This window comes from Lagenorhynchus albirostris, chromosome 6, assembly GCF_949774975.1.
Source record: "Lagenorhynchus albirostris chromosome 6, mLagAlb1.1, whole genome shotgun sequence".
NCBI lineage: Eukaryota > Metazoa > Chordata > Mammalia > Artiodactyla > Delphinidae > Lagenorhynchus > Lagenorhynchus albirostris.
Genome location: NC_083100.1, coordinates 9,433,459 through 9,459,829, shown reverse-complemented (window position 1 = coordinate 9,459,829; position 26,371 = coordinate 9,433,459). Strand labels below are relative to the sequence as shown.

The 26,371-nt window shown below is 37.5% G+C and overlaps 1 protein-coding gene across 7 annotated transcripts in view; it reads right to left on the bottom strand.

The window, feature by feature from the left end:
- Nucleotides 1–26,371, bottom strand: part of TRIP12 (thyroid hormone receptor interactor 12) — a 106,053-nt gene that overhangs the window by 67,580 nt on the left and 12,102 nt on the right. For 4 of the 7 annotated variants that reach the window (XM_060151907.1, XM_060151908.1, XM_060151910.1 and 1 more), the window contains exons 2-4: nucleotides 21,419–22,224; nucleotides 3,375–3,480; nucleotides 604–740 (exon numbers count right to left, since the gene is read on the bottom strand). In XM_060151907.1, the coding sequence (XP_060007890.1) occupies nucleotides 604–740; nucleotides 3,375–3,480; nucleotides 21,419–22,224 (1,049 nt within the window). Of the gene's footprint in view, nucleotides 1–603; nucleotides 741–3,374; nucleotides 3,481–21,418; nucleotides 22,225–23,063; nucleotides 23,190–26,371 lie in introns of all 7 variants that reach the window. The other 3 variants (XM_060151903.1, XM_060151904.1, XM_060151906.1) reach the window with 2 other exon arrangements.

The following is a 26,371-nucleotide window of genomic DNA, read 5'->3' as shown; positions in this document are numbered from 1 at the left end:
GCCGTGGAGTGTCAGCCGCCTTCTGGCACTGGAAATGGGTACATACTTGGGGTGGGGCGGGGGGCCTAATTTTTGCTGGGCTAAGACATCTAGGAGAATAAAAATAAGAAACCCAGAAGAATAGGAATACTAGTCTTAAAGCTGCTTAGATTCAAACTGAATACTTGTTATTTTTTAGGGACTACAACATTCTAAATTAAAATTTAGACTTGTATGAAGCAATTTAAGCCACATCCTTACGTTTTTACTATGAATTTAAAGTTTTACAAACAGTCAGTAGGCAACTATTATATGTACTGATCAATATTTAAGAAGCTTAAACAGAAAGGGACTTACTGCTTCTTAAAAGGCCTCTGAATGTAATTAGTACAAATTTGGATTTGGAAAAAGATTAAACAGCAACAACAACAAATGAATACAACTAATCAAAACACCAAATCTATAAAGCGGAACAAAAGCGAACAAGAAGTGTGATGGCTAACATCTTAAGATGTATCTGTCTCCTCTCTTCCATTATATTTGGTGTACCTAAAAAGTAAGTTATCTCCAAATAAATCTGGAAGATTCATAAATGCTTTTTAGGCTTAAGAAGTGCCAATCTACCTGCCGCTCCTTGGGGAGTTTCGTCCGTCCGTGCAGCTGAAGAATTCACTGTCTCCTGGTTGCCTTCAGGGTCTGCCATCTTCTCCTGTCGACGAGCTTCAGCTGCTCCTCTTTTGCCCAGGCCAGAGCCTCGCCGACTACAACAGAAAAATGCCATCATAGGCAGCACTCCCAGTGACCAGGAGCAATGTCCACACAGCACAAAGCTCCAATGCATGGAACACAGAGCTAGTTTCTTCTTTTTACATAAAAATTGTTGTAGAAAATCACTATGGGTAACAACCAAGACTTTGTATATTTAAAACTCATCCAAGCTATATCACATTGACAATACAAGCTTTTGTGTTGCTATGAACTGTTGTCATCCTTACAAACAGAAGTGATTTTTAAACACTTCAACTACATGGAAAAGTGATTCCTTCTGCAGAAACAATTCAATTCATTTAAAATAGATCCCTAATTCCTGGGTAAATAGTGGACCACTATATGGACTTTCAGACTGATACTTGAAAATGGGGGCAGGACAGGGGGAGAGAAGAAGATGGGAAAAATTCCCATCACTTAAGTCCCGGATTACTTAAATCATCAAAAAATTACTATCCTAATAATGGACAATAGCTCTAGCCTTTAAAATAAAAGAAATGAGTATTTAATATTTATAAGTAAATACAGATGACATCTGGGAAGACACTTGTTTCTGATTGAGGCATAGTGTAAGATATGGAAAAAGGAATCATCAGTCATTTATCATGAAGCAGATTATATTTTATTGATGACTTTCTTTCTATTTTAATAGCGAAATCAGTAAGCAAATCAGGTAGAGACAGAAGACTTCCAAAATTACAACAATTTAATATTGTTTAAAGGCAGTTCCCCAAATGACCTCAGAAAGTGCAAAAATCTACTACTAAAGAAATGTTTCAGACTAAAGTAAACTACAGTGAAATTAGATGTTGTCTAGTAAAGAACAAGAAGGAACCAGGCATAAGTGACATGTAAATGAAAGCTCTGAATCACCAATGAGTTCTTGAAGAGTTTATTCTCTCAATTATTAAAACTCCTCCCTAAGCAGGGATTTACTTTGCCAACCTTTCATTCACAGGGGAAAAAAGCTCACTCCAAACCCCAATTACCAAGCTATAAATTAGTGGGATTCAAATTAAGTCATTTATTTAACATTTAATTTGTATCAACCATGTGACACACTCTGTGCTGAACATTTGGTTGCTGCCTTCAAGGTGTGTTAGTCTAAAGAGACGAAGCCGCAGCTGTGATCGACTACGAAAGCACTAAATTTAAGAGGAATCTCAACTAATTCAGAAAAGTTTGAGATGAAGAGCACTGCAGGCAGGCGGCTAGACAGCTTGTGTGTAGCATGTAAGTAACTTCTCGTTCATCAAGACAGTGGGCCCGAGGAGAAGGAGAGAATGCTGCAGAGAAAGATAGGACGCTAGATTACCTGACGCCACATACAGCTTAAAATTAATTTTCAACTACAGTGAATTTGGTTTATATCTAAGATTATAAACCTTGGGTAAACTGGATTCAAAGTTTGGCCCAAAACAGGACAAAAGCCCTAAAGAACTAAGAAATTTTCTCAGAGGTCCTCATAAAAGTACTGCCAAAAAACTTCAAAGGCAAACAGGTGTACTAACTCCAGATATTTTAGACAATCCTGACAGAACTAGGAAATAAGTGGAAAAGTAGAGATTAAAGTGGCAAGAGTCCATTTCTTATGACTTATTAGGTAACAAGTCATACTGTTTCCTTGTGTTACTACTGTACCCACGGCCAAGAGTATGAAGTCGATTACCTCAGAGAAGAACAAAAAGAAGTGCTTAAAGCCTTTCTACTGACCTAAGCTAGAGTAGGGAAAAGGTAAACTAAAATCAGTCACCTGCATCACTGGTTTCTGGCACATTTAGTAGAGAGAACGAAGTACATATAAGAGCAAACTACATCTAAAGGATGGAGAAGTCCCATACAGCTGTGATTACCAGCACAAGACCAAAACTGACCAAGCCTGAAAATCTGAGATGAAATTCCAACAAAAAGATTTTTAACTTTATCCTAAGGTTCTGAATCAGTTAATAAAGTATATGAAATAATACACTGTATCATATGTGAAAGGTAGATCATTTTCTGAAAAAGGGCTCCAAAATAGCAACCAGGAGGAATGGGAACTGGAGATGTGAGAGAACACAAACCAAACCTACATTCTTCTGTGAGGAGAGGTACTGGAACACAAAATGAAAATTAAGTACATCTCTCCCCCTCACCCATTAAACTCAATAACTTGTGCCAACACTTTTAGAAACTAATTAGGCAATATTACAGCCATTACAACAGGCATCCCTTCTGATCCATTAATCACACTACTGGGAAATTTAGCTACCTTTAAAAATAACCCAAATCTGCATAAAGATGCTCACTAGAGATTTCTTTGGCAGACTAGAACTCTGAAAGCAACCAGACTTTCAACTATTGGCAATAACTCTGTGCAAATAATGTAACAGCAGAGGAAAAGGTAGAAGACAAAGGTGTTGCCCAAAAAAGGCATGATTAAAACTTAGCAAAAAAAAGGTAAATAAATATTGGGGAAGAATTCACAAAAATATACAGCAATACTAGCTATATTAAAACAAATTTCTTTGCTCAACATTAAAGAGAAAATTTTAATAATTTTTAAAAACTTACAAAATTAAGGATTTTGCTGAAAGCTGAACACAGATAACGAGCTAATCATAAACTGGCAAAGCCCAGATTATTACCTGGCACTAGCACAGGAGCCCGTGGTCTTTTGGCGTGTGCTCCGCCTCAAACTGGGGAGCTCAGCAGGTGGGGATTCGCTGCGCTTCTTGGTAGATTTTCTTAAACCTATACATGTGAAATGCAAAAGTAAAAATTTTAAAAGAGCAGTTACCTTAAATTAAAAATGACAACAATTCTTCAGGTCATCAGCCGGTCAAAAATCCATGGACTCTTCCACGGCCTCTCTAGCGGTCTCCAGGTTTACTTCCATAGTTTGATTTTACTGCACCTGCTCATACTGGGGGAGTTCATGTGGTGCTTGGCAATCCTGTTCAGGAGAAATCTTCTCACTCTGGCCTACCTAACCTTGACGCAAGCTAACCAACACCATGAATGACAGTCCCTCTCCTCTCAAACCATCCTCTTGAAAAGTTCCTATCACAACTCTACTCTTCCACTACTCTTCTCCACTAACTAAAGCCAAGAGATTTTTTTTGTATATACTATGTATTTCAGGACTTTACTGTATTTCATTCAGCACTTTACTGCATTCTCTTTGCACTGTCCCATTTCACCTAGTTTATATGAGGCTCATCAATAAGGCCATGAGAGAACAAAATGTTTCCTTTCACCAACTCAATGGCAAGAAATATACATTTGAACTGAAGGTTATTCAAATGTCCAATTTACAGAATACTGTATAATTAGGGGGAGAAAGTCAATCAAGCACACTTTACATGTTATTCTGGAATCTAACTAATACCTTTATAGGGATAACGGATTCTGAGAAAAGTTTATTGCTAGTTCATGAACAATGGGGAAGCCATCAGAGCATCGTCTACTGCCCCCCGCCCCCCAAACAACACTTACTCTACACCATACATGACATGACAACACACAGGGTGGTGAGCTCTATCTAAACAAAGACCCCCAGCAGTAAGAGGTCTCCAAAGTCAACAGAGCATACTTCCACCGGAACTTTTGGCATCATCTTAAATAGATGGTAACTTTCTCAGAGACCAACTGTACAATAACAGTTCTCCAGATCATTTGTTTCTTCTCCAATTTTAATTTTTTTCCACTTCACTGCTTTAAAAAGTGTAAAGATAAGAAATTCCTTACTCTTGATTTTGTTAAAAACACCACTAAAGGTTCTGGGAAAGAGGTGGCAAAAAGGATTCTAGACATCTTCTTGACCTTTTAGACTCTTCATTTAAAAACTTCAGTTCATCCAATTTGCACTTAAACTATACATAATGAAAGTTGCTAGGTGAAAGCAAGCCATTAAAAACTCTTTAAACACAAAGCAGAAAGTATAAGGACAAAAATCTATGTTCAGACAGGCATTACCATTTAGAAATCTAAACCAGACCTTTTGGGCCCTTCTCCCCCCACCTCCCACCCCAAAGAACTTCTGTGAAAGATTATCTAGACTCTTCAAACCAGCATAAAAGGATCAAAGAGTGAAACTTAAAGTGACAAAAGAAGACTGGCCTAAGCGTTTCTTAAATTTCAGTTTTATTTTAAGGTTGATTTTCTATATAGCTGTCACCAGAATTATTTGATGTGATCACAAAGCTATATCTGACATCCTATATACTATTTTATCTTTGCCTAGCTGGATACACACCCCAGACACCTGAAAGATGGACACGGCATGTAGACGGATTATGGAGCTAGCTTAATATATTCAGCTAATAATGTCACTATTTTTTAATATTTAAAAAATTTAGAAATTTTATAATATTTCAGAAAATATTAAATTACACTTATCTATCTGAATTATGTGACTAAGTTGGACTAAAAAATGTACAATTTAGAGGGAAAAAGCCATCAGTGCACATTATATTAAAACTGCAAAAAACATAAGGTACTTTCACTTATAAGGCACTTTCAAAACCTTTGTACTATTGTCACTAATATTACTTAGTTCATGTAATACTAAAGTATCTATAAATACCATGATACAGTAATAGAGACACTAGTACAAATTTTCACATCTATTTAGTGACATTCAAAATAATATTCAACAATGTATTGTGGGCTACTGCTTTATTGCTAATCTGTGGTGACAGTATACTTTTTGACACTTTCACTACTCATGTCCTATTTTAGACTTTGGTGTTTAACTCTCTCTTAAACAACTTCATTCAAATGTAATTTCCGTATGATAAAATGTACTCATTTTAAGTGCACAGGGTTCAATAAGTTTGACAAACTTATTCACGCATATAACCAACACCACAATCAAGACATAGAACGTTTCCATCACTTTAAAAAGTTCCTTTATGGCCCTTTCAATTAATCCCCCCCTCACACTTCAGGTCCCTGGCAATCACTGGTCTTCTTTTCTGCTGCTATTGTCTACTCTGGAGTGTCATATAAATGGAATCATACAGTGTCGTGGGGATGAACTCATGGTGTTGCACGTATTGGTCCGTTCCTTTTGATTGCAAAGTGGTATTCCTTTGTGTGGATGTGCCACAATCTCTCTAACCATTCTTGGTGTCAGACTTTAAAAGAACTGTACTAAGTTACAGAGAAGTAGGGCAGAGAAAAGCCAAAACAAGAGTGAGCAGAAAGCTATTTATAACTGATATCACAATACCATAATGTAAAATGACTCTCAGGCTAATTGACATTAACTCCATCCAGCCTGATAACGTAAGAGAACCCCCAACATTTTGTTCTCTAAACTTCCTTAGAGGGGAACTACATAAATTCTTCCAGAAGTCTAAAACATGTTTAGAAGATAGAAAGGTCATAAATTCTGGGACAAAGGAAAGCTGAAGCACAAACTTCAGCTTGGTAGATAAAGTATTTCCTAGAAAACCAGGACAGCTTAACCTTTTGGCCATTCGGCAAACTGACAATGCTAGCACATACTATCTTCACAATTTTATTTATTTATTCTTTAATATTTATTTATTTGGCTGCTCTGGGTCTTAGCTGTGGCATGTGGGATCTAGCTCCCTGACCAGGGATTGAACCCAGGCCCCCTGCATGGACAGCACGGAATCTTAACCACTGGACCACCAGGGAAGTCCCTATTTCACAATTTTAGATCGGCTATGGAGATTTTCAAAAGCACTTTCAGATATAAAGTTGTAATAATTCTCATTTTTCAGACACAAAAATATTAACTGACTTGCTTAAAAGTGCATAACCCAAACAACTACACAATTCTAAGCTTATTTTAAAGCAGAACAGAGAGTACTACATCTTCAATATACTTGTGGCAAGGTGTTAAAATTTTGCTTTACTGGTTCGTTTAGAAAACTTTAAACTCTCTGTATAAAAATAGAGTATTTTTGTAGAACTGAAATGTTTCCTATCATTCTACTGGTCAAATATGGAGTATTTTAATAAATGGTGGAAACATGGAAAAGTGTAAACCTACAACCTACTGAAAATCGATTAAAACATCTGTGCATGGGAACACACATACCACAAACACATCTCTCCGTCCCAGGCTCTGTAATGCAGCAAAACTGCATTATCATTTATTTTTATGATGCCACTTTGAGAAGCAACCAGAATATCACTGATCAAATTAATATATTCTTATTCACAAAGCCTTTGTGTAATACAGTTAGGTATAAATCTTGTATCAAAGCTCTTATTACAGTTGACCCTTGAACAATGCAGGGTCCACTTATACTTGGATATTTTTCAGTAAACCGTAAATACGACAGTACTACACGGTCTGTGGCTGGTTGAATCCAAGGATGTGGAGGAACCATGGATAAGGACAGGCAGCTATTAGTTACATGCAGACTAACCCCTCATTGTTCAAGGATCAACTGTATTACCAGTATAAGAATATGTGCACTTGTAACTACAAATATATTCCTATAATCTTTATTCCTTTGGATAAAGGTGAAACTAGCAGTTTAGTATTCTCTTAAAATTCCTAATTGATTTGTGTCTTCTACAATACAGGTATGTCTTACTCTTTTTTTTTTTTTTGAAAAAGTATTCCTAAGCAAAACTGATTTACACGAAGTGCAGGGCTTCACCCTTAAAAAAAAAAAGTCCTTTTTTTAAAGTGTGACATTTTTAAAGTGTGACATTTGAAATGTGAAATAATTAAACCTCTTATATATCCAACTGTAAGCTTGGATTTTTAAAAATATAACAACATTTTAAAAGAATCAACAAATTAAGGGCCTTAGACATTTTACTTTCTGGACTCTTACTAACGTAAAAATAGTTAAGATGTTCGTGGGTACCTTCTACTTACGACTGATTTTTCTTTTCGACTTGAAATATTAAAACTATTTCTCATTACATTAACATCTCAGTACAAAAGTATTTCTCTTGGAAAAGGTATGGTTTTCACTCTTAACTGTGTCAAATTACTTTAAAAGTAGCAATAGACAACTGGGCAATACACATTCACTATCAGCTTTCATTCTATTTTTAATTCTCACATGATCTGTTACAGGTATGCTAATCTTTGACATGATATACACATATAATCGAACCTACTACACAGTTCTATAATGAAAATATAGCACTCCTCTCAATAATAAAATATTCTAGCAATGCAATAATTAAACTTCCCAATTTCCTGAAAGATTCCTTCTGCGTACAAGAGTAAACATGAATGTCAATGTATTTCATAAGGTTGTTTGAAAATCAAGCAGAGGAGGAGCGGGAGACTGACCTAACATCTCTATTCAGTGAATAATGACTCCATTCAAATAAATGGACACTTTTATTCTGCAATTTATATAATCATTTTAAAGTGACAGTAAAAGATGATCAAACAGACCTCTACTGTATATTATCTAGCAGCCCTTTTTCTGAGCACCTGCCTCTTTTTTTCTCTTTCTTTTAAAAAAATTCTTTGCAGAGCTATCTCCTAACCCTTCTCCATGTGGTACTGATGGAACTGTCATCCACAATATACTCCCACTATATGAGTGAGACTCAAACTGTTGTATTTTCATCATCTACAATTACAACTCCTCCACCACTATCCCCTCCCCCTCACCATACTAATTCATTTAAGGACAGGCATATGACCTGAGGATATAAGAGACTTTCGTATAGAAATATAAATGACTGGACAGTGTTTTGGGGAAAGAGGGGGAATGAGGGTGTCATAAGTCACAGACTTGGGACTGACAGGACCATCTTCATTTGAGCTCCTGGATCCAGCCAAGCCTGAAGCTAGACAATCTCTTGGCTTTACCAGTCATGTGAGCTGATTTCCATTTAATTTTAGTTGAATATGTATCACATATAACCCCAAATCTTCTGATTATAAGTCATTACTGTATTATAATTTGTAGTCTAGAGTAGGTATGGACCAAATCCTGCTGGTAGCCTGTTACTGTACAGCCCACTAGCTAAGAATGCTTTTTATATTTTTAGAGAGTTGTAATAAAATAAGAATATGTGACAAAGGCTGTATGTGGTCAGTAGACCCTAAAATATTTACTATATGGGTCTTTACAGAAAACATTTATTGACCTGGACTTTGAGGAGAAATAGGAAGAAAAGTATAAGGACTTGCCTGAAGTTTAGGGGAAAAAAACAGTCCCTCGCCAACCCCTCCCCCCCAAAAAAAACCTCTCCAAAACAAAATCTCTTTGTTTGAAAAAAGAAAAACCAAAAACCAAAAACCAAACAAGATCTAAGCTAAACAATATCTTAGTAATAAAAAAAGTTTCAGGGCTTCCCTGGTGGCGCAGTGGTTGAGAATCTGCCTGCCGATGCAGGGGACACGGATTCGAGCCCTGGTCTGGGAAGATCCCACATGCCGCGGAGCAACTAGGCCCGTGAGCCACAACTACTGGGCCTGCGCTCTGCAACAAGAGAAGCCACGACAGTGAGAGGCCTGCACACCACGATGAAGAGTAGCCCCCGCTTGCCGCAACTGGAGAAAACCCTCGCACAGAAATGGGGACCCAACACAGCCAAAAATAAATAAATAAACAAACCAATGAACCGACATTAAAAAAAAAAAGTTTCAGTACTAATTTTTCTACAATATTATGTATCTTGATTTTTTTTTTTTTTTTACTTACAGTTTTTGGCATATTCCTATAGAGAGTAAATACATTCCATTTTAAAATGGAGTAGACAAACTGTTATGAATAAGGAACACAAACCAATACCTTAAACAAGGGTCGATATCTAGAAAAATTACTACAATTCATTTACATTTATAGATATCAAAAGATGAATATACTGATCTTTTAAACACAAATCCCCTATTTGTTTAATATTAAAAAGAGCGGACTTCCCTGGTGGCACAGTGGTTAAGAATCTGCCTGCCAATGAAGGGGACATGGGTTCGAGCCCTGGTCCAGGAAGATCCCACATGCTGCGGAGCAACTAAGCCCATGCGCCACAACTACTGACCGTGTGCTCTAAAGCTCGAGGGCCGCAACTACTGAGCTCGCAGGCCACAACAACTGAAGCCCGCACGCCTAGAGCCTGTGCTCCGCAACAAGAGAAGCCACCGCAATGAGAAGCCTGTGCACCGCAACGAAGAGTAGCCCTCACTCGCTGCAACTAGAGAAAGCCCACGCATAGCAATGAAGACCTAATGCAGCCAAAAAGAAAATTAGTTAATTTTTTAAAAAATGTTAAAAATAAAAAGAGCCTTCAAGTAACTACTTTAAAGATCCATTTACATATAAAATCTGTTTCAATGGGTTTTCAGAACCACTCCTTTTTCCTTCATAAAAGAAAAAAAAGCACCAAATAACAGGACTATTACCACATATGAGGAGTTCAATTTAGAATCATGTAATTGGATCGCTTTGCTACAGGAAAAACTGGACCCAATAAAGAGAATTAATTAATGATGGGTATATTTTCAGTGGCTAACTCAATTCCTTCAGCCACTGCAGAATCATGAGAACCTGGTATATCTTGATATTGTTGTGTATCTATGTTCAAGTACATACATCTCTATCAAAGGCTGCTTTTCTAAAATAAATTCACAAAATGAAAAGTAACCTATCATATAAAAGGGATCATAGATGTTTATTTTAAAATCAGTAACAGTAAAAGATAAGTTGTGTAGATGATGGTGAGCTAAAATCCAAATGGAATTTCCTAAGCCAAATTTTTATTTCCTAGTGAATGCACAGCAATTGCATTCATTGATTTGGCAATATGAATTAAAAACTTAGAAATGTGCAAATATATTCATCTAACCACTATAATAATGAGAAACTGGAAAAGAGCTAAATGTCCAATAATAAGGAATGGTTAAATAAACATCAGTATGGTAATAAAAACTGCAGGAACACAGTGTTAGTTAATGAGGATGTGAACAAATGGGCATTTAAAAAAAATTTATTTATTTATTTATTTATGGCTGCATTGGGTCTTTGTTGCTGCGCACGGGCTTTCTCTACCTGCCGTGAGCGGAGGCTACTTTTCATTCCGGTGCACGGGCTTTAGGCATGCAGGCTTCAGTAGTCGTGGCTCGCGGGCTCTAGAGCATAGGCTCAGTAGTTGTGGCGCACGGGCTTAGTTGCTCCGCGCCATGTGGGATCTTCCGGGACCAGGGCTCAAACCCATGTCCCCTGCATTGGCAGGTGGATTCTTAACCACTTTGCCACCAGGGAAGTCCCCAAATTGGCATGTTTACATTACTAGTGAGAATATAAATTCATATATTTCTAGGGGGAATTTAAAATATACATCAATATTTAAAAGAAACATAACCAGTGTTAAGTTTCTTATCTTATATCCTACAAGAAAATAATGAATTACACAGCTATAGTCAATTAAAAAATTTAGAAGAACAATGTAAATGCCTCTTAGTTGGCAATGGGCTAAGAGGTACATCCATATACAGTTATTAAAAAGACATGATTGGACTTCCCTGGTGGCGCAGTGGTTAAGAACCTGCCTGCGAATGCAGGGGACACGAGTTTGATCCCTGGTCCGGGAAGATTCCACATGCCGCAGAGCAACTAAGCCCGTGCGCCACAACTACTGAGCCTGCGCTCTAGAGCCCGTGAGCCACAACTACTGAGCCCGCGTGCCACAACTACTGAAGCCCGTGCGCCTGGAGCCCATGCTCCACAACATGAGAAGCCACTGCAATGAGAGGCCCGCGCACCGCAACGAAGAGTAGCCCCTGCTCCCTGCAACTAGAGAAAGCCCACACACAGCAGTGAAGACCCCAACACAGCCATAAAAAAAAGATGACGTGATTTATAGCTTATTTTTTGAAAGGAAAAATGTCAGTTAAAATCATTTAGGCAGATAAAGCACTTTGGTTTCTTCATACCTAAAACATGGATACTACCTCATTCTGTGATCATAATGAAATTTAATGTATGTCAACTGTCTAGTATGGAGCCTGGCTTATAATAGGCACTCAAAAAGCAACTCCTACTGTCATGCAGAGTGAGCTCCTATTTTTGAAAAAAATATGTGCATATACAGAAAAGTGTCTGCCTCTGGGTAAAGACAAAAGAATGACCCACATGCATTCACTCTGTCCTCTAGTGAAACTCCACTAAAATAGCATTAAAAGAATCTGAGGCATAAATTCACAAGGATGGGAAGAATGGAAGAGACAACCATCACAACACAACACAATTTTAGAAGATGAAAAAAGCAGTAATTCCAGTGCTAAATACACTGGGAAGACCAGAAGACTGAAGGTAGAAAACTGAGATAAATTACCAATTAGATTGACACTCAGAATCCCACAAAGGTTTAGGAATTGATGACACCAGGTACTTCTGGGACGACCTCAGAGTTTAAACTGAGGATTGCCTCCATAGGCTATTTATGAAGCAGTCAGATCCCCAGATTCCCTCCCCAACTTGCACAGCTGGGTAAATGTCCCTCTCCTGAGGCAGGTAAACATAAAACCTTTATTCCTTAGAAAGTACAAAATAAAGAAATCCTCCATTAAAGTACACAGTTGCAAATAGGTGCATCATACCAAAAATGAGAGGGGGGAGGATCAAATATATACAGACAAACTGGATGACATATGGCCTCTTTCCTAGGCCTCTCCTCCCACTTAGTCCCCAGAACTCTGGCAGTTAGGCTTTCACCTCCAGGCAGGAGTCTGAAAGAATCTTCCCTGTGGAATTTTACCAGCCAAAGAAGAAAGATCTGAAAATGATCATAGCCCAATTAGTTCATCAGATAGTGAATCTCAGTCAAGTCTCATCCATGTGCTCAGAGCTTGTAAGTTAGATTTTTTGGTTCCCCTACTCTTGAGTATGAGGAGACACCCAGGAATTACCTGAATTTGAGGAAAGTTCCTAGTATAAAAGTCAAAACCAGAGTAAACACCCCCCCCCCAAAAAATTACGTAAGAGGACTCTGCAAGAAAAGAAAACTCGCTCTTAATGGGGAGGGGGGGAATATGCATCTATAATTAAAAACAATATTCAGGGCAGGACTATTCACAATATCCAAGACATGGAAGCAACCCAAGTGCCTGGCAATAAATGACTAGATTAAGAAGATGTGGTGTGTGTGTGTGTATAATTAATACACACACACACACACACACACACAATGGAATATTACTTAGCCATAAAAAAATGAACTATTGCCATTTGCAGCAACATGGATGGACCTAGAGAATATTATGCTTAGTGACATAAGTCAGATAGAGAAAGACAAATACAATATATCACTTATATGCAGAACTAAAAAATAACACAAATGAATGTATATACAAAACAGAAACAGACTCACAGACATAAAAAACAATCTTGTGGTTACAGTGGCGGTGGTGAGGGGGGAAATTACAGATTACGGGTATGAGATTGACAGATATAGACTACTACATATAAAATACATAAGCAACAAAGACTTACTGCATAGCACATGGAATTATATCCAATACCTTGTAATAACCCATAATGTAATATAACCTGCAAAAAAAAGGAATCACTATGCTGTACACCTGAAACTAACACAATATTGTAAATCAACTATACTTCAATTAAAGAAAGAAAAAGAGAAGGGGGAAGGAAATCTTTTTTTTAAAAAAAAAAGGAAATGAGAACAAAATAACCTCTTGAAAAGAAAAACAAAGACAGCGAACATGAAATAAAAAATCAATACAAAGGTTGGAAGAAGCTACAGAAATCTACCAGAAAGTAGAACAAAAAAGGAAAGCAAGAACAAAAAGATAAGACCAGAACCTTCCAAAAGGACAATTACCCAAAATAATAGGTGATCCAGAAAGAGAAAAGAAGCAAAGATCGGGTGACCAACTGTCCTGGTTTGCATGGGATTCTCGTAGTTTTAAGGCTAAAAGTTGGTCTTGGGGAATGCCCCAAATCCAAGGGAAACCAGGACTTCAGATCACCCTAACAAGGAATGAAACAAACGCACAGCTATACCTATGTCACGACATTTCTAAATAACTGAGGCAAAGATCTGTAAGTTTCCAGAAAAACAGGTTATATATACAGATCAGGAATCAGAATGCTTGAAGTACTGAAATCTAAATAACATAATTCTTCAAAATTCTGATGGAGAATAATTTCCAACCCAGAACTGTATTTTCAATCAGTCTGTCAAATAAGTATCAAGGTTGTAGATTTTCACATTCAAAACCTGAAAAAACAAAAAAACTTAAAAAAATCTCATATGTACTTTTTCTTAGAAAGCAAGTGGAAGACATAGTCACCAAAACAAAACAGTAAATCAAGAAAGAAGATGCAGGCTCTAGAAGCAGGAAACTAAATAGAAGACTAAAGAAATACCTGAAGCTAAAAGCAATGTAACCAGGCATAAAAAGGGCAGCCATCCAGAGGCCTTTCTTCAGGAAAATGAAACAAATCCATGTAGACAGCTTGAGAAAAGATTTAGACAATGCATAATGAGTTTGGAGTTGAGTGACGGAGTCCAAGAAAAGGAAAACAACAAAATAATTATTAAGCTCAGTTTAAAAAAAAAAAAGGTTGTAAGAAAAGTTCCTACAGACTCAGTGTTAACTGAGCAACGATCATGACTGTAAAAATGTGAAGCATGTACACAGTATGCGTTTGGTGGGTGAATAGGTGTGGTAAATCTCCCATATAGGCCACACAATAGTGCTCTAAGTGAAAAAAGTCAACAAACAGACATATGAGCACATACGTCTCACATTATAGATACGGAAGTAAATACCAAAATGACTGGCTATGCGGAAAGGCAATGTGGCAGGAAGCCTGCTATTTTTTAATAATAAATCTTATATCACTTGACTTTAAACTACACATTAAGTATTGATTAATATGAAGGAAAAATTTTAGCAGGATACACACAGGAAGAAAGAGACAGCCCTTAGGGATGGGATTAAGTTATTATTTTTTCTTCTTTGTACGTTTTAACATTTTCTGGATTTTTCATTTTTGATAACACTTTATAATCAGAAGTATCAAAATATTATAGAACACAGAGGCATGAGTAAGAAAAAGCAATTTTCATTTAACTGAAATATAAGTTTAGTAAAATGTAATTTGGCTGAATTAATTCTTACTCTGACCTGGTATACAAAACTACATACCATGGTTGTTTAACATTCACAGTATAAAACAAAGCCAAGCCGTAAAGAGGTCAATAATATTTGTTTCCATTTAATATTCCTTTTTTAAAAATCTGGCAACTCATTTTTGGTAAATTACTATTGGTAATATGCGGTTACAGATTAGTACTATAAAAGTTTTAAGTACTAAATTATTTTAACAGTTGCTTTATAATACAGAAAACTCTTAACACTCAATCCTTTTTCCTTTAAGCTCCTCACACAGTACATCACCAGGCTAAAAGATAATTCAATTTTTAAAAACTCAGAGGGTATGGCCCTATAAGACCCAACTAGGTAAAACCAAGAGTTTACTTTTAAATTATTCTGTCCTGCTTGACTCATTCTTCTTTCCTCTCTCCGTGCTAGAGGCACAAAGTACCATGTCTCTTAGCAGAATTACCTTCCCAGAATTCGGCATCTGCCTGGTTCTTTTCTAGTTCTAATAATGGCTACAGGCTGCATGCAAGTCACAGAAGAGTATGAAACTCAAGCTGAAAATGAGCTGGTAACTACTGCTGACTGTTATTAATAATGTGCACATGATGTCTACTTTAAATAATGGAAAGTGAACTGGACCTACAAATAGACATATCGAACTGGAAATATAACACCTTTAAATTTTTCTATAAATACATTCCATAATTAATTGCAGATTCTGATCACAAACTGTTTCTTACATGTCTATGCCATCCATCACCTTCTACCATTAAGACAGTACATACTTTGAAATAGTCAAATTACTTCAAAATTAGCCTAAAGAGAAGATAGATAGATTAGCAGAATATTATAAGAATATTTTTAAATATTACATCAAAATATCACTGAATATTTTAAAAAATCATTTGTATCATTACACTGCCCCACTGGTTTTACATTTATGCTACATAAATTTGTTAGGACTGTTTGCTAAGGTTAAACAACGCAAAGCAAGAATAATTTCCTAATGCAGATTAAAAATTGTCATGTAACACTATCCTTTCTGGGGTATTCTCAAAACCCAATTGGGCTTCCCTGGTGGCGCAGTGGTTAAGAATCCGCCTGCCAATGCAGGGGGACATGGGTTTGAGACCTGGTCCGGGAAGATCCCACATGCCGCGAACAACTAAGCCCGTGCGCCACAACTACTGAGCCTGCGCTCTAGAGCCCGTGAGCCACAATTACTGAGCCCACGTGCCACAACTACTGAAGCCAGCGCACCTAGAGCCCCTGCTCTGCAACAAGAGAAGCCACCACAATGAGAAGCCCATGCACCGCAATGAAGAGTAGCCCCTGCTCACTGCAACTAGAGAAAGCCCGCGCGCAGCAACGAAGACCCAATGCAGCAAAAAATTTATAAATTTTACCAATTGACACAAGGTGACCTTTGTCCCACAGCTATCTTGACCAGCTGCAGTTGGCAAGCCACAGGCTTCAGGTAGCCCATCACAAAGCAGCTGTTTCTCTAGTTCTCCTGCCAGCCCTAGTTCCTCACCAGAAACTTGTTCAACAGATGCCAAATCAGCACACCAGGAAAGGTCTTCCTGCTTCAGTGACCCGATTAAATGTATCATTTCCCAAAGTGTGTTCCATGGACCACTGCTGTCTCCCAAGGTAATAGGTGGTCAAACAGATTTATAAAATAATGGGTTAAACAGAAGTGACCGTAAGAATTCTCACAGCTTTCAATATACTAAAGCATATCCTGAATCTCCTTGAGTGATATCTGACCATGGGGAAATGGGTTTTCACAAAGCATCATGTAAGTACTGTTATTCCTACAATTTGAAAAAAACTTCCTTTACCAGGAAGTTTTACTGACCAATCGTATCTTAGAATGAGCCTATACCTGAGGAGACATATCACCTTCTAATTAACAGGTTCACTGAGTCCTAAAAGTTGAAGAAAACAACCTACCCAATTTGGAATGCTTCCTATCTCACAAAATGTCCACTCCATTTTTTAGTTAACTGACATATTTTTTTACCCAGAGTTGCTAACCCACTGAATGGATTGTAACCATTGAATCTAATTCTGCCCCCAGATTAATGTTAAATTAAAAAAAAATCAAACTAATTCCTAATGCATACAAAAGCTTTTCAAATCTATCGCAACAGTTCTCAATTCACATTTTATGTTTATATGGTATTTTAATTTTACAAAGTTGTTTTCACATACATTCTTTCATTTATGCTTCACAAGAATGAATATTATCATTCTGCAAAGATCAGGGATTAGGTTGCTATCATAATTGTAGTTCAATGATTTGCCCAACCCCACAAAACTACCAGAAGACAACAGAACTTTAAATCAGGCTCTTCCAAATCTAAAGACAGCTATACCTTAAACTGATCAGTAGCTAGGATTTATATCAATCCTTCATCTTCAAAACGATGCTCCTGAATGCTTTGTCTTAAGATACTCGATTTCAGTTGTGCACCCTAAATTTAGTGACGCATCCTATGTACTATCAGCACTATGCTAAGGCTCCTCACATATTTATTCATTCCTCAAATAGCTACTGTGCCCATTTTACAACGAAAAGGTTGCCAACTTTCTCGTAGTCACCAGCTGATAAAATGGCAGAACTAGGATTCAAATCTAGGATTTTTAGCTCTAAATTAAGAGCTCTCTCTCCCCAAAATACCATTACTTGAAGCCCAGGGATTCCTCTAAGATACTTCATTTTGTCTCTATATTCTTAAATAAAATTACCAAGTACTGCCAATCCTCTTGCAGTACTCCTTCTTACATAAACTCTTTCCTAAAGTGAACTATTTAATCATACCTAAAATTCACCCTGCCCTGTGTGACTCCAGGAAACCTGCCTGGATTTAGCTCACCCAATCTACTCAATCCTCTGCACCCTATTCTCACAACTAATTTCTGGAATCACATGGCCTGGGTTTGACTCTTGGCTCTATCACTTCTTAGTTCTGTGACCTTGGACAGGTAACCTGACCTCACTGACCCTGAGTTTCTTTACCTGTAAGAAGTGAATAACAGTACCTGCCACACAGGGCTGATGAGGAGTAAATGAGATGATCCATGTCAACTATTTACAAGTTGTCAGGCACTTGTAAGCACTTTAAGTATTTGCTATTATTTTGTTTTGAAATGTTTTCCACTTATTTGTAAAGAAGCAAACACACAGTTAATCGTATAATATGAAGCCCTGGGTTCACATAATATTCACCCCTAAAGATGAATCAATACCAGTAAAGAAGGATCAAATAAAAGTTCATCTCCTCTGGGGTCTTAACATCTCTTAATGACCCAAATAGATTGCAACAGTAAAACACAAACAACTAACATGGATGAAAAATAAGTGACATAGCAAAGAAACAAAGGCTTCAAAGTCACACATACCCACCCCATCTTCAAATCCTAACTGTCACTTATGAGATATGTTACTCTGGCAAGTTATTTCACCTCCTTGGAATAAATTTCCTTAATAACTATCATCAAGCACCAATTTTTTGGAAAAGTCAATGTTACTGCATATGTAAAATACCTGGCACTTTTAGATGTGAAACAAATGCTGGTTCCCGTCTCTTGTTTCAACAGCTTAGGCTATTAATTAGAGCTTAGAACTAGGGTAGTGGCAATGAAAATGGGAAAGTGAAATTAGTGACCACAGAACACACAGATTTTGTGAAAGTAGGAAAAGCAACTATGAAGTGAGTTTTAAACTAAATCAGTTTGCGACCATGTGCAGAGTGAGTATGACAGCATATCTGGACTGGTTTTATTATGGCACAGGGGCAGCATCAAAACCCTCGGGGCTTCCTGTTTGAGAGCAACCTCACAACCAAGAAAACCCCGCTGATCAGCCACTGGTAGGGTCAGGTTTTCTTTTAAAGACTGCACTAACTGACAGGTACAAAAAGAAAGCTGGTCTCTGAGAAGAGTTAAGGACACAACACTCAAGAACAATCTGCTCAGGGCTTCCCTGGTGGCACAGTGGTTAACAGTTTGCCCGCCAATGCAGGGGACACAGGTTCAAGCCCTGGTCCAGGAAGATCCCACATGCTGCGGAGCAACTAAGCCCGTGCGCCACAACTACTGAGCCTGCGCTCTAGAGCCCCGCAAGCCACAACTACTGAGCCCGTGTGCCACAACTACTGAAGCCCGTGCGCCTAGAGCCCGTGCTCCACAAATAAGAGAGGCCACCGCGATGAGAAGCCCGCGCACCACAACGAAGAGTAGCTCCCACTCACCGCAAATAGAGAAAGCCCGTGCACAGCAACAAAGACCCAATGCAGCCAAAAATAAGATACATAAATAAAAAAAAAAAAGAGCAATCTGCTCTCACCTGTGCCAGGACCCTCCTAGAAATAAGAATTGAAAGAGATGAGCTCTTCAAATGAGGTAGGTGGAAGGGTTAGAGTGAATCCCTCGGACTATGCTGTAAACTCAACCTGAGCCACTGACTGTGGAGATCACACAGCTACTACACACGATGGAGACACACAAGCACGCAAATACAGATGCACTTAAAAGTAGACAGAGGAAGAGGTATAAAAGCAGAGATAAATAACTCCAATTGTCAAGAAAACCTTGTCTGGACCAATGGACAAACGGCTGTGTCCCTTTTTACCCAACCTTTTACTTCCTTTTGACTGCAGGATACCAATCTTAATCTTTATCTGATATTTATATTCACATTTAAAAGATTTTATACAGATATACTGCATATTTAAAATAACAAATAGAACAAATTCTATAATTTAAGAGAAAGAGATGTTACTTTCACAATAACCCTATGATACAGGCTAAACAAAATTTTACAATAATGTCTACTAGTATTCTTGTCAAAATGTTGCTAATATTGAATCAACTGAAAATAGTTTATAGATTGTAGAATTAAACTAAACAGAGCTAACAGCTCTGATTCAACACTAGGTTAGGCTGGTTCAGTATTAAACTTTCACAAGAATACTAGTAGACACTATATAAAGTCTTCCAAAGACCAAAAAACATTCTAGCCCTATCAAAATGTGGACCTGAAATTGTCTTTGTGGGCTCAAAAGGAGAAAAGATGATCAAAAACAAGCTTCTTGGTTAAATATTACAAAAATTAAATGCTCTGAAAACCATAGGAAGTGCTGTTTTGTTCTCTGTATTTGCGTCATTTAGATTTCTCAAAATAGAAAAAAAAAGCACTTCATCATTACAGTAGTCATGTAATTGAAGAGGGTCACCACGATTTTTAATCAGTTCTAATGAAGTTAACATTTGGCTTCCTGAAGAAGTCTTTTTTGGAAAAAAGAGGGAGAAAAGTGCCTCAGGATGCCTTTCTCTTATCTGCTGTTTGTTTCTTTGCTTGAATGTATTATTCTCAAACATTAGTTCTTTCTGCTCCACTATACGCTTCAAGAAGGCAATTTCTTTCCCATTTACCTAGGACCCAGAGCCCAGCGCAATGAATGTAAGAGGTATTCATCTTTAGTCTAAGCTCCTTAAAGGCCATAAAATATTACATGTGAATAAAGTTTAATTAATACTAGGGTACATTTATTCTAATAACTTAGCTCAGGGTTTCCACACATCAAGAATGTGTGGAACAGTGGTCTCACACACAGTGTTAGAATCCCTGGTGCCAAAGTGGTTAAGAAAGCACCTGCCAATGCAGGGGACACGTGTCTGAGCCCTGGTCCGGGAAGATCCCACATGCCACGGAGCAACTACGCCCGTGCACCACAATTACTGAGCCTGCGCTCTAGAGCCAGCGAACCACAACTACTGAGCCCACGTGCTACAACTACTGAAGCCTGCGCGCCTAGAGCTTGTGCTCTGTAACAAGAGAAGCCACTGCAATGAGAAACCTACGCACTGCAATGAAGAGTAGCTCCCGCTCGCTGCAACTAGAGAAAACCCGCGCGCAGCAATGAAGAGACCCAAAGCAGCCCTAAATAAATAAAAAATAAATTTATTTAAAAAACAAAAAGAATGTACAATACCAAAAAAGAGCATTTGATCTCCAACTGTGGTCATGACCAACTCATAACTAGAACAGTTTTGTTTCTGGTTATAGGAGAAAAACCAACTTGCCGTCCTACTCTGACATTAGAAAATAAGTGGCGGGCTTTCCTGGTGGCGCAGTGGTTGAGAGTCCGCCTGCTGATGCAGGGAGACGCGGGTTCGTGCCCTGGTCTGGGAAGATCCCACATACCGCGGAGCGGCTGGCCCCGTGAGCCATGGCCGCTGAGCCTGCATGTCCGGAGCCTGTGCTCCGCAATGGGAAAGGCCGCAACGGTGAGGCCCGCGTACCGCAAAAAAAAAAAAAAAAAAAAAAAAAGAAAAGAAGTAGCAAATGCTGCAAAGATAAAGAAAGATACTAAAACATGACAATTTAGTAATAAGGCGGGAGCATTCCTTATCTATCTCCATAAAACTAAATGTGGTGTATCAATTATTATACACTTCGTGTACAGATACAGGTATAGTAATAAATCTAAAACTGCCTCAGACTGACTACCTTGAAAACCTGATCCCTCCTGACAAACCCAGAGAAATTTTGTTTAATTAAAAAAAAAAAAATCTTTCGAGTAAACTTACTTGCTAATTTGGCCTGTAATCCAGAAGGTCCAGGTTTTGATGTCTCTGACTTAGAAGACCCTGGAAGAGACAGTTTTGTTTTAGGAAGGCTAACTTTAGGGCTGAAACGAGCAGCCCAATCAAATTTTGAAGAGCCACCAGTTTTACTCTGTTCCTTTTCCCTGCTACTTCTTCTTGGACTGGGACTGGATGCTGAACGGGAACGTCTGGCCTTATTCTGGTCTTTCCCTTGTTTCACCCTGGCACCTGGTGGAACAGTAGAGGAGGCCGAGGCTACAGCAGAAGATGAGGAGGAAGTAGAGGCAGCAGAAGAAGAAGAATCGGTGATGGTGCTACACCCAGCTTTGGCTGAGGCGGCCGATTTTGAAGCCAGCTTGGTAGGTTTTGCAGATCTCTCTTCGGCACCAGCTGCTTCCGACACAGAACCACTCTTTATACAAGAACTCTCTGTCCTCTTTCTTTTCTGACTCCGTGAACTAGCAGTGGCCCCACTCTTCCTGGTATGAGCCTTGCTTGTTGATGGAGACTGTGCAGATTTCAGTTGTTGCTCCTGGTCTAAATGTCTCTTCTTTGACTTATTGTGTGGCTTACTTGTTTCTGAGGGAGATTCAGTATGCTGAAGTGCTCTGGGTTTCTTTGCAGAGTTAGGAGAACTGGTCCTGTTGTAGTCTGGACTAGCACTGCGTTTCACTCCTCGAGAACTGTCTTTCTTAGGCACCTGCCCCGTTTTCTGCCTTTCTGAAGTATTGGCTCTGTCTGGATCCTCTGGTTGTGGGACTATGACAGCAGATGATGAACTGCAGCTTCTAAGAGGTTAGATAAAACAAGAGTTAATATCAGCCTGCCATTGTTAAACCTGTCATATAATACTTATTTATTAACTTCTCAAATCTGTGGAAATAAGATTTTTTTTTAAGTGAAAAAAATTTCCTGGTAAGTCCAGTAACTAAATAAACATAGGCTCGCAAACGGTTCAAAAATGAGGGGAAAAAAAGGGGTGGGGGTGGGGAGTGACACTTTGGATGGTAAAATATTAGAAGATCAGGCTAATTCTTTAGCCCAATGATTACTGACACTAACTCCCCTAATCATAAAACAAGAATTAGGATTACAAGAAAAAGAATGCTTACTTAGTAGTTCAGAACCAGTTGAAACTACAATACCGATACTCTATTTACAAACACAACTTCTTTGTCAAAGCTTAAAATAAATAAGCATTAACATACACACTTTCAAAATGAAGGTTAGAAAGTTTTATATTGTAGTATCAAATATTTACAGTCACATTCCTTTCCAAAGACTCCTATCAATTAGATCTTAAGACATCACTGATCTGTGGCTCTGACAATAAAAAAACTAAGAAAAACTGGATTTAAAATGGCATTTCAGATGCGTATAATGGTTTGTTAGGCAAAAGGAGAAACTCGCAGCTCTCTAATCAAGGAGAATAAAGCACTATCTGGGGTATGCTGCGCTGACATCACTGCAGAGGTGATTCACTATTAATCCTAAAAGTTATACCCGGATAATAATGAAAACATGTATCGTAACATTTTGGCATAACCTGGTACGTTTTAATATTATGCAATGATTCAAATGCAAATAATTCTGCCTTGAAAAATGTATAAGCAATGTGAAGATTTACCTTTTAGAAAGGTGTCCCCTTGACAGTTCAGAAGTAGTATTAGACTGCACTTTGGGTGCCTTAGAATTAGATTTTCTACTCTCAGGAGGGCTATATCCCTTATGTTTTGCCTGCCCTAAATGTGACCTGTCAGCAGAAAACCAAAACAGAAATCTATCAGGAAAATGAGATGCAAATACAACACTGAAACTGAAATCTTTTTTCATTAAAAAAAAAAAAAAAGTTTCCCAATTCTTCATTATTGACTCTACCCTTTCCCCAAATATTTCTATGATTAAATTATTATTCTATCAAATAATCTGGCCAAAGAAATTACCTTTTAGAACCAACCCCCTCAATACCCAAGAGTTAAGATTTTTTTTATAACCAGCTGAAGTACACCAAAAAACCAAGTCCTAGATAAAAAGGTAAAGAATTTACCACAAAATATTCCAAACACATTCAAAACAATTGCACCGTTGATACATGGTTGGGTTATACTTATAATAAATCAAATCCTTATGCCAGCATTGTTTTAAGAGCAAGTTTGAGGGACATGAAGAAACTGTTTTCAGTTGTTAGATGTTTAACCTCTGGCAAAGGTCACATGAGATTTACACAAGCAAAAGGGAGCACGCATGAATATATACCCAGAAAAGTTGGTGTTCCAGAGGTGAGATATTAACGGAACAGATGCAATTTATGTAATTAACAGCCAATATCCATCCTTCATGTAAATAACATAAAAGAGCATATTCTAATGAGAATAATAAAGTTCCATTAATGCCAAAGCTGTTTACTTTGTTAAAAAAAAAACTTTTAAAGGCCTTCAGTCTGAAAATGATCTCAAAGGAATTCAGAAATGAGTCACTGAACGCCTTACACGATAACTCTAACTGAACATATAAGGATGCCGTACAGTTCTTAACATATCATACGTGTTCTACCATCTCTTCAAAAAGATGATCTAAGGTTTCTGGTCTCAGTATCTTTATTGTTTTCTTTCATTATTGCAGAAGAACTCAACACTGGATTCTTGAAAAAAGACATGGCATTAGCTTCTCAATGAAAGTAAATATTTCTTGGGTCCGTACTATCATTTTCATTTTTAAGGTTTTAATCCATAAAAGAATAGCACTTTCTAAAGATTTAACTAGATCAACTACTAAAAAACTCTAGTAACCTATATAGTCTTTTGTGTGTCATAGTCTTTGCTTTAGTAATGATTTTCCCCCCCATGGTATATGTTATATTTTCTCTGGGTGTATCCAAGCTGAACCTTATAAGAGTTTTATATACTGTGATTTAGTTTTTATTTTTCCTAGATATTCTTACATTGGCAGACCGAAATTTTGCTTTATCCCATGAGTTTCTTGTTTGAGAGATTTAGTTTCTAGGACTTGCTTTTGTTTTTGTTATATTTCTAGTAAGAGATATGAGAGTTCTACTTTTTTTAAAAAAATAAGGAATAAGATTGAGTAAATTTGCAAATCATTTCATAGTTATTTTTTAAAAAGGGAGGTAAAATGTTGTTTTCAGGTATACAATTTAACATCCACGGAATAATATTTATAAATTACATCATTCAGGTTCTCGACATTCTTATTTTTGTAAAGTTTGCCATAGATTAATCTTTTAATTGAATCAATTTCTACTTCACTTCATAATAAAATTTAAAATATTCTTTGCTGTATTCCTTGAAAATTTAAAAATCATATTAAAAGAAAACCTTATCCATTCAAAGCTAGACAACTTTGTGATAACGTTCAAGTAGTTAAGTAGTTAAATGTCAACCCTCTAAAAATAAAAACAGAAAAACAAAAAAAAACCACCATAACATATTCCTAAGTAAGTCTCGTTGTTGACAGAAATTGGCCAACACTAACCTAATGCTGATCCCACTGCAGAGGCAGCACTCCTCCTCTTCTCGACCCAAATAAATTGTCCTCTGGTTTTAAAATACATCTAACTTTATAGCCACCCAAACCCACTCCTGCATTTTTCATGTCCTTACTAACACTTTCAAGGAACTTAAGAATTTAGCAGGTAAAGTCTCAATATGTATGAAAGAGGGAGGGGAGGGAAAAGAACAGAAAGAAAACAGTATCCAATCATCTGAGAAAGTGAGGCTCACAAAACTGGCTTAAATCCCATACTTAGCTAATTTTACCTTTCCTAAAATTATTTTTAAGTGTGATATTCTGAGGCCTTGTCAAAAAATTGTTTTAAATATTATGAAACACTGACCATTTATGTCTGTCTGACTATTGTTTAGCATGATCTTAATATTGATACACTTTCTGTAGAGGGTAGTAAAATACTTCCAGCTCTGTGGGAGGTACTATGTGTCACAAAAGCAGGTATAAACAACACATAAACAAATGGGCATGGCTATGTTCCAACCAAATTTTTATTTACAAAAGCAGGCAGTAGGCTGGATTTGACCCATGGGTTTTCCAACCCCTGACTTACCACAAGAGGAGTAAGCAACCAGATGGTCACCATAAGTAACTATGGGCCCTCCCAAAGTGGGACTCTATTTTATCATGCCCATTTATAAATTATTAATGCTCAGATACTGTAAGGAAATCTCCATAAAATAATAATGCCCAATTAGAACAGCCAATTAGAATATAACAGCATTCAGCACTGAACGAGTCTTGATGCCTTTTAGCTCATTTTACCAACTCCCTCATTTATCAAACCTTATTGTTTAACATTAATTTTTATTAAAAAACATAATCTCTTTAAGACCCATAAAAGTTATATCCACTGTAAATCAAATTTGCAAGAACAAGACAATAAAATTCACGACAAACTCTTAAGTAGCACCAGAAGGAGCCAATTTAGTGAATTACAGCCCAAGATCGTTGGGTGGGTGGATGGAGCGGGGGCACAAGTATATTCAGGAGCTTCGACATCAACCTATGGATGTTGCTGGAAAAAAAAAATCTCATGCTCTGCAAAATCACCCACTAAAAATAACTGGACTAATGGTGAAAATGAGATTGGAAACAGAGCACTCAAACCTATGTTATTTTGCAGTGTGAGTCCTAACAAAAACGTCATCAATTTTAATAAAAGATTAAACCTTCACTAACATTTGCACCAATAATCCCAGTTGGTCCACTCATTAGAGTTTTATTTTTGTACTTTCTCCTTTAAGTGTAAATTTTTCAAGACGTTTTCTTTCAGGGCCAGCTTTGACAAAATTAAAAATACAATTCTGGGTGAGACTTCCCTTTTTGTCATTTTCTTTCTTTATAAATACAGGAGTAAATGGTTTTGAGCTTCCTGGGAGTGTTACCAGTGGAAAGTGTGGTGGTTCT